The sequence below is a fragment of the Palaemon carinicauda genome, chromosome 20, assembly GCF_036898095.1.
Source record: "Palaemon carinicauda isolate YSFRI2023 chromosome 20, ASM3689809v2, whole genome shotgun sequence".
NCBI lineage: Eukaryota > Metazoa > Arthropoda > Malacostraca > Decapoda > Palaemonidae > Palaemon > Palaemon carinicauda.
The window spans coordinates 5,545,582-5,555,581 of record NC_090744.1 but is presented as its reverse complement, the minus strand read 5'-3'; the positions used below and the strand labels follow the sequence as shown (position 1 = coordinate 5,555,581).

Below are 10,000 nucleotides of genomic sequence, written 5' to 3'. Positions count from 1 at the left end.
GAGAGAGAGAGAGAGAGAGAGAGAGAGAGAGAGAGAGATGAGAGAGAGAGAGGTTGTAAATTCTCTTCTAAATGGTCTGCATTTTAATATTCAACAATTACTATAAAGGCATATTTTATTCAGGGAAAAAGGAGAATAAGAATCAAAGTGAAAGAGAGAGAGAGAGAGAGAGAGAGAGAGAGAGAGGAGAGAGAGAGAGAGAGAGAGAGATTGTAAATTATCTCTCCCAAATGATGTACATTTTATTATTGACATTTGTGAAGAAAAAAGAGAGCAAGATCCAAAGTAAAAAAGAGAGAGAGAGAGAGAGAGAGAGAGAGAGAGAGAGAGAGAGAGAGAGAGAGAGAGAGAGAGAGAGAGAGAGAGAGATTGTAAATCCTCTCTCCCAAATGATGTACATTTTATTATTGACATCTGTCAAGAAAAGAGGAGGGCAAGATCCAAAGTAAAAGAGAGAGAGAGGAGAGAGAGAGAGAGAGAGAGAGGAGAGAGAGAGAGAGAGAGAGAGAGATTGTAAATTCTCCCTTCATTTAAGTCAGATGCTTGACAGATGGGAGGATTATTTTTGCAGCCTCTCGAATGGTGTCTCGAGATATAAAAGGGGGGAAGGAGTTTGGGATTTTGGGGACATAAATTTCCTTCTTGCCATTTCCATTGCAGAGATTCCAGGGAATGCTGTCATGTCTTTTGAGTAAAGGTGAGAACTCTAGAAAGCTAAATTTATTTTTGAATGGTTTGATATATTGATGGTAGTAGTATGGTTTTCTCATAATAAAGATTTATTATAAACACCAATATTATAAGTATTAAAGTAATAATAATAATGATAATAATAATAATAATAATAATAATAATAATAATATTATTATTATTATTATTATTAATTATTAAAATAATAATAATAATAATAATGATAATAATAGTAATAATAATAATAATAATAATAACAATAATAATAATAATAATAATAATAACGATAATGATAATGATAATAACAGTTACAATGATGATTGTGATAATAATAATAATAATAATAATAATAATAATAATAATAATAATAATGCCGTCATTAGAAAAGGTCAATTATTCTAACTAACAATTTCTCGGTGGAATGAAAAAGTTACCTAATTAAGTTGAATATGACGGGAAGGTGGAATAATGAGGCTTAATTATCATAGAATTACCGGAATATTAAATTTAATTACCCGTAATTTCAGAATTCCAATGGGATTTGATTACGATAATTACCAGAAACTGAAGTCAATCAAATGAGGAAACCTCCTTAAGTGGTTTATCAATCAGATAAGAAATATTGATAAGGATAGTGTCTGTTTCATTTAATTTTCATTATTATTATCATTATTAATTATTATTATTATTATTATTATTATTATTATTATTATTATTACAATTACAATTGTAATTGTAATTTTAATTGTAATTACAATTATGATTATAATTATAATAATAATTATGATTATAATTATTAGTAGTAGTAGAATTATTATTATTATTATTATTATTATTATTATTATTATTATTATTATTATTATATTATTTTTATTATTGTTATTATCATTATTATTATTACTAGCTAAGCCACAATCCTAGTTGGAAAAGCAGGCTGCAATAAGCCCAAGGGCTCAAACAGGGAAAACAATTGCCCAGTGAGGAAAGGAAATGAGGAAATAAATAAACTAAAGGAAAAATTATGAACCATTAAAACAGGATATTTCAAGAACAGTGAGAATAGGAAAACAGATCTTCAAAAGTTCAAAGTTGCAACAAATGTTTTTATACTTATATATTAATTATCTGTTTATTGTTGTTAATTTTTTCTTTATTTTTATTTTTATTATTGTTATTATCATTATTATTATTACTAGCTAAGCCACAATCCTAGTTGGAAAAGCAGGTTGCAATAAGCCCAAGGGCTCAAACAGGGAAACAATAGCCCAGTGAGGAAAGGAAATGAGGAATAAATAAATAAATAAGCTTTTATAGTTATATATGAATTATCTGTTTTAATGTTGTTAATGTTCTTTTTTAAAATATTTCATTTTAATTTTTCATTAATTCTCATGTAATTTATTTATTTCCTTGTTTCCTTCCCTAAATGGACTATTCCCTGTTGGAGCCCTGGGGCTTATAGCATCTTGCTCTTCCAACTAGGGTTGTAGCTTGGCTAATAATAATAATAATAATAATAATAATAATAATAATAATAATAATAATAATAATGATGATGATGATGATGATGATGATGATGGTATTTACTGGCTTTTTTTAAAGTTCAGAATTTAACCATCATGGAAGATTTAAGTACACTAATTGAAAATGGCTTTTGATTTAGGTGTCCTCAACCCGAAAAATAAATTGAATAAATTCTACACTATATATAAAAATCTCACCTTATGATAGGTTGAACTTTTCCAAAATCAAAAGAGGAAAGTCAAAAAATTCACTGTGTTACTATGGATGTTTTGTTTTTAGTTGTAAGGATGATATATGAGTAAAATTACCGTTTCAACCAAACTGATATCCGATATGGAAATTTGCATTTTCTAACTTAAATGGTGTTTCCAACGAATTTGGCCTTTATTTCTATTACAAATAAGCTGTTTTACTGTTATGATTATAGGTGGGAACCTAGGACTTTGGGTGTGTGAAAACAGGACAATAGTGAATATTCAACACTCGAGATTTGTAAAAGGCCATAGAACCTAACAAAACCACCTAACCTAACCTAGTAGTTCCCAGGTTACAGATCTAGGTAGGAGCAAGCCCCCATACCCCCTTCACAGGTCACAGAACTAGCTGGGAGCAAACACCCTTCCCAGGTCACAGAACTAGCTGGGAGCAAACACCCTTCCCAGGTCACAGAACTAGCTGGGAGCAAACACCCTTCCCAGGTCACAGAACTAGCTGGGAGCAAACACCCTTCCCAGGTCACAGAACTAGCTGGGGGCAAACACCCTTCCCAGGTCACAGAACTAGCTGGGAGCAAACACCCTTCCCAGGTCACAGAACTAGCTGGGGGCAAACATCCTTCCCAGGTCACAGAACTAGCTGGGAGCAAACACCCTTCCCAGGTCACAGAACTAGCTGGGAGCAAACACCCTTCCCAGGTCACAGAACTAGCTGGGAGCAAACACCCTTCCCAGGTCACAGAACTAGCTGGGAGCAAACACCCTTCCCAGGTCACAGAACTAGCTGGGAGCAAACACCCTTCCCAGGTCACAGAACTAGCTGGGAGCAAACACCCTTCCCAGGTCACAGAACTAGCTGGGAGCAAACACCCTTCCCAGGTCACAGAACTAGCTGGGAGCAAACACCCTTCCCAGGTCACAGAACTAGCTGGGAGCAAACACCCTTCCCAGGTCACAGAACTAGCTGGGGGCAAACATCCCTCCCAGGTCACAGAACTAGCTGGGAGCAAACACCCTTCCCAGGTCACAGAACTAGCTGGGAGCAAACACCCTTCCCAGGTCACAGAACTAGCTGGGAGCAAACACCCTTCCCAGGTCACAGAACTAGCTGGGAGCAAACACCCTTCCCAGGTCACAGAACTAGCTGGGGGCAAACACCCTTCCCAGGTCACAGAACTAGCTGGGAGCAAACACCCTTCCCAGGTCACAGAACTAGCTGGGGGCAAACATCCCTCCCAGGTCACAGAACTAGCTGGGAGCAAACACCCTTCCCAGGTCACAGAACTAGCTGGGAGCAAACACCCTTCCCAGGTCACAGAACTAGCTGGGAGCAAACACCCTTCCCAGGTCACAGAACTAGCTGGGAGCAAACACCCTTCCCAGGTCACAGAACTAGCTGGGAGCAAACACCCTTCCCAGGTCACAGAACTAGCTGGGAGCAAACACCCTTCCCAGGTCACAGAACTAGCTGGGAGCAAACACCCTTCCCAGGTCACAGAACTAGCTGGGAGCAAACACCCTTCCCAGGTCACAGAACTAGCTGGGGGCAAACATCCCTCCCAGGTCACAGAACTAGCTGGGAGCAAACACCCTTCCCAGGTCACAGAACTAGCTGGGAGCAAACACCCTTCCCAGGTCACAGAACTAGCTGGGGGCAAACACCCTTCCCAGGTCACAGACCTAGCCGGGGAGCAAAGGCCCCAGGACCCCCCATCCCGTGTCACGAATTAAAAGTAAATTCCAACTAAAACCAAATATTATGATAAAGTAAACCACAAATAAATCCTAACATTAATATAAAGTAAATCACAAATAAATCCTAAAATTATGATAAAGTAAATCACAAATAAATCCAATTATTATGATAAAGTAAATCACAAAATAATCCTAACATTATGATAAAGTAAATCACAAATAAATCCTAAAATTATAATAAAGTAAATCAAATAAATCCTAACATCATGATAAAGTAAATCAAAAGTAAATCCAAACATTATGATAAAGTAAATCACAAAACAATCCTAACATTATGATAAAGTAAATCACAAATGAATCCAAACATTATAATAAAGTAAATCACAAATAAATCCTAACATTATTATAAGGTAAATCACAAATAAATCCTAACATTATGATAAAGTAAATCACATAATAAATCCTAACATTATGATAAAGTTAATCATAAATAAACCCTAACATTATGATAAAGTAAATCACAAATAAATCCAAACATTACGATAAAGTACATCACAAATAAATCCTTACCAGTATCACACGTGGGACACTTAACAATTTTAGGCAGCACTGAACGTTCACGCACAAACCTATTCTCCACTTCTGGAGTTCCAAGGTAGTGTCTATGAAACCGGCCAATGACGTCAAAATATGAAGAGGAACAATCACAGCACAGTCAACTGAGAACCACTGTTGTTTAGAAGGACGTATAAACTCCAAAATCGCAATTGATTGGATTATCTTGAAACTCAACAACCAATCAGGTTTCAGCATTTTTACCATATCTATACATCATAACTAAAAACAAAAGACGATCAGACATTTTAACCCACAATACCTTAACGAAAAACAAAATACCATTGGGAGAGAAACTAACATGGCAGCGAAGTATATGTTTAGGATAACAGTTAAGAACAATATTAATCGGCAAATAGATGTACAAATTTGGTTGAAGGATTAATAATACTGATATATGTGTCTCACTGATATGCAGATTTTGCAAAATGAATATTCATGTTATAGAGATTTCACTTTTAACGTCATAGCTTTGTGAATATCTCTTCGAAGTTTTTAAGACTTCCGTTTTTATGGTATGGGATTTTTATGTATTATTTTAGATATAGGTCTACTTTTGAAAGGTCATCGAATTGATAGATACTCAATTCATTTATAAATATATATATATATATATATATATATATATAGACATATATATATATGTATATGTATATATATATATATATATATATATATATATATATATATATATTTATATATATATATATATATACATATACATATATATATGTCTATATATATATATATATATATATATATATATATATATATATATATATATATGTATGTATATATATACATATACACACACACACACATATATATATATATATATATATATATATATATATATACTGTATATACATGTACATAAAAATATTCATATATACAGCATATATATACATATATGAATAATCACCTAAACATACATACATATGTATATATATACAAAATATAGATATTTCCACACATATATACGATATTGTAGGAACCCCCTCCTGGTACCTACCGGATTATCTCCCAGAGGTGTGAACGTGACAAAGGTTCAATAAAAAGCCATTTCTACCTAGAGAAAAATAAAAGCAAATTTTCCATCTGATAGAAAATCTTTTACCAGAAAAACAATATCCACTATCTCTTATCAGCTTTGATAGTTGATGATTCATATGAGTGATTAATTCTAAGGTCATTGACGCAAATATCATTTATTATCAATAAAGAATATAGCTTTCCACAGGCAACTGAATTCTTATAATGTCTTTAGAAAATAGAACATTATTATTATTATTATTATTATTATTATTATTATTATTATTATTATTATTACTATTGGTGTGGTTATCATAATTTACATTTTCCTTGTTATATTTATGATAACAGTTATCGCTATCATAAATACCTGTATTATTATTATTATTATTATTATTATTATTATTATTATTATTATTATTATCACACACACACAAACCAAAAACGCAAACAGGGGTGAAAACTTAACCTCCTTCCAACTTCGTTGGTGACTATAGTAAAAATAAAAATAAATTTTACACCAAAGCTTATAGGGGTGTACATTTTCGTGTGCAAATTTTGATTCTAATCGTGTTAATGATGAATAATACAATCACAGTCATTATTATTTACCTTTTAGACATCCTCATTTAAGATAGAATTATTACTGGTGTTACTACAGCTTCTATAATTTTATATTTGTAAAACTTAATATTCTTTCATTCCTTATATCTCTACTACAGCATCAATAACGAAAAATTTAACAATCATAATTTGCCAGTGAATTTGCATCAAAATATCATTCATAACTGTCTGAAAGGATTTTGAAACAAAAGAAAAAAAAATACAGTTTACAAAAACTCCTTCTTACTCTCGAAAGAAAGCTATTCTCGGAGCCAGCAACGCACACAGACTTGCTTTGGAAAATCTCTCTCATTATTACCTCCGCCGCTTGGCGGAGGTAATGTTTTCGGTTCGGTTTGTTTGTTTGTTTGTTTGTTTGTTTGTTTGTTTCTCTGTTTGTCTGTCTGTCTGTGGACAACGTAGAGGCCACATTTCTACACGGAATCACTTCAAACTTGGCCAAGTAGTTCCCCAATGTGTATGGAAGAACTGATTAAATTTTGGTCAAGGTCACCCCAAGGTCAAGGTCACAGGGGTCACTGGTGTCACTATGACATAAGTGGCCATATCAAGAGACAGAAATAAAGCACTGACTTTTGCATAAGCCAACAGGGAAGTCCTAGTCCAGGCGCAACCCATGGGTGATGTTCAAATTTATAAAGGTCAAAGGTCAAGGTCATATTGGTGCATTATATCAATGTCATATTAAGTATCAGTGGCAAATGAACAAAGATCACTTGAAGGTCAAAAGTCAAGCAGGTCACTTGAAGGTCAAGGTCACGTGAAGGTCAAGGTCACGTGAAGGTCAAGGTCACCTGAAGGTCAAGGTCACGTGAAGGTCAAGTACATTTGAAGATCAAGGTCACTTGAAGCCAAGGTCATGTGAAGGTCAAGGTCACGTGAAGGTCAAGGTCACTTGAAGGTCACGTGAAGGTCAAGGTCATGTGAAGGTCAAAGTCACATCAATTCATGATTCTAGGACATATGGCGCTCTAGGTCACCTTGGCGGAGGTATGTCCTCTACGAGGACCATGTCCGCGTTCAGGACTTGCTCACTTGTTTGTGACTGTGGTTGAAGACTTCTTCCTCTGAGACGTTTAAAAAGTGTCCAACAAATACAAGATACCACAAGAAGGGTTGAATTTTACTGGTTTGGAATATCAACAATCTGCTGGAATACACTTTGCATGCGCTAATTTGCCTTTTGCAGGAATCATGTCGGAAAGAAAAGACACTGTGGGAGAGATTGAGATGTAAAAGAGAGAGAGAGAGAGAGAGAGAGAGAGAGAGAGAGAGAGAGAGAGAGAGAGAGAGAGAGAGAGAGAGCATATCTTCTAGTCAAATGTTTTCTTTCCATTTTATGGTCTGATTAATTTCTCGTTCATTTTGCCAAGAAGACCGAAAGTATATATTATCTTAGCATAATTTTGAAAGAAATGTATCCTTTAAAAGTAAACATTTAGGTTTATCTTATGTTTTAATTTGGCCTTCTATGATTGCCAAGAGCATATCCCGTTTTCTTTGAAATAGAATAATAATAATGATATTTATATTCATTTGGAAAAGTCAAGTAATATCAAGCATAAGCTCCTTTATATAATAAAGAGCAATTGTCTTACTATATATATATATATATATATATATATATATATATATATATATATATATACCTGTGTGTGTATGCATGTATATACATATATATATATATATATATATATATATATATATATATATATATATATATATGTATATATATGTGTATATATATACATACATATATATATATATATATATATATATATATATATATATATATATAGATAGATAGATAGATAGATAGATAGATACATACATACATACATATATATATATATATATATATATATATATATATATATATATATACATATATATATATATATATATATATATATATATATATATATATATATTCGCAACTAAGTTGGAGGAAGAATCAGAAAAACGAAATTCTGACCTAGCGCTTCCTTACCGACAAATTTCTTCAGAGCCAATATATCTCTTTTCCTATCACGCTGAACGGCAACCACACGATATACAAACAATCTCCCAAATATAGTCCAAACTATCATGTACTAGTTGAGACGGGGGCCGGAGAAGGAGTAAATAGAGATGAATCTGTGTGCGTGTGCGTGCATGTGCGTGCGTGTGTGCATATCGATCTAAATATATAGCCGTCAATTTGACGGTCGTATACACTAGTTTCATGATAATCATTGGCACCATCTTTATTATGTCACAAGTAATATTGGCATTATTCTAGCATCACATAATCCTAAACACTGTCTCCATATATATCATTTCATTATCAATATCATTATTTCGTTATTATTGTGTTATTATTTTTATTTTCATCGTTATTGCAAAAATAGAAAACATAGCTTTCGTAAATGGCACAGACTAAAATCCCAAAATGTTACTTAGAGGATTGCCAGAGACTTCCAGACAGATCCTTCCCTTCTCCAGTTAAATCAGATACGAAACCTTTCAGCGAGTCTTACGAAGCTTAATGGAGCCTTCGACCCTATGAACGAGTTCATCTTCCCTTTCAACCCAATATCCAGCCATGAGGAATTCAAGGGAACTGAGGGGTAATTTCAACTCGACTGACCCTTACAATTGCGACACCGACTTTACCTTTTAATCGATTCTTACTTTCTACTATTCGTCGAGTTCATGATCCGGTTTGATTTCTGATAGGTTTATGGTTTTATGGCGTCTCGTTTCCATTCCTAGGACGTTATGGTTGAACTCAGTATCCAAACAGGTATATAAATAAATATATATATATATATATATATATATATATATGATAAATTTTTGCACATTTAGACGTGTTTTTCATATTCAAATAAGCCATATATATTTTGATACTTTAATGTCTGGATTCTCTTAACGACCTCGGGATCAGAGCCCCAGGCGAAATCACACAAAGACAAGAGCTTGTGTTCGGCCGGGAATCTAACCCTGGTCGGCAAGCTTGTATAGACAGTGACTAAACCACTTGTCTTTGTGTGATTTCGCCTGGGGCTCTGATCCCGAGGTCGTTAAGAGAATCCAGACATTAATGTATCACAATATATATGGCTTATTTGAATATATATATATATATATATATATATATATATATATATATATATTTATATATATACATATATATATATATATATATATATATATATATATATATATATTTATATGTATATAAATATATATATATATATATATATATATATATATATATATAGAGAGAGAGAGAGAGAGAGAGAGAGAGAGAGAGAGAGAGAGATTCGGATTTAGTATTGAACCATATTATTTGCAGACCGAGACATAAAAAAATGGATTTCCTTCGTCTTTTTAACTGAATTTTCTAAAACACGGTTTACAAACGTTGCTTTGAATAAACTCTTTGTACTTGAAAGAAAAAAAAACTATTGTTGCAAATTTCAATGTTTTTTCTGGTTTCTTTGATGTTTCGACCAAAAAATAAAATAATATATTCTTTTAGATTTCAGGAGGCATAAAAGAAAAACTGAATTGTTTTGAAACATATTTCTTAATCTAATCATGAGTCTCAATACTGCACA

At 33.1% G+C, this 10,000-nt stretch overlaps 1 protein-coding gene across 1 annotated transcript in view; it reads left to right on the top strand.

Moving 5' to 3' along the window:
* LOC137614496 (uncharacterized) overlaps positions 1-4,160 on the top strand; it is an 80,498-nt gene extending 76,338 nt beyond the window's left edge. The window contains exon 2 of the mRNA XM_068344296.1: positions 2,805-4,160. Within this exon, the coding sequence (XP_068200397.1) occupies positions 2,805-4,160 (1,356 nt within the window). The remainder of the gene's footprint in view (positions 1-2,804) is intronic.
* The last annotated feature ends 5,840 nt before the right edge of the window (positions 4,161-10,000 follow it).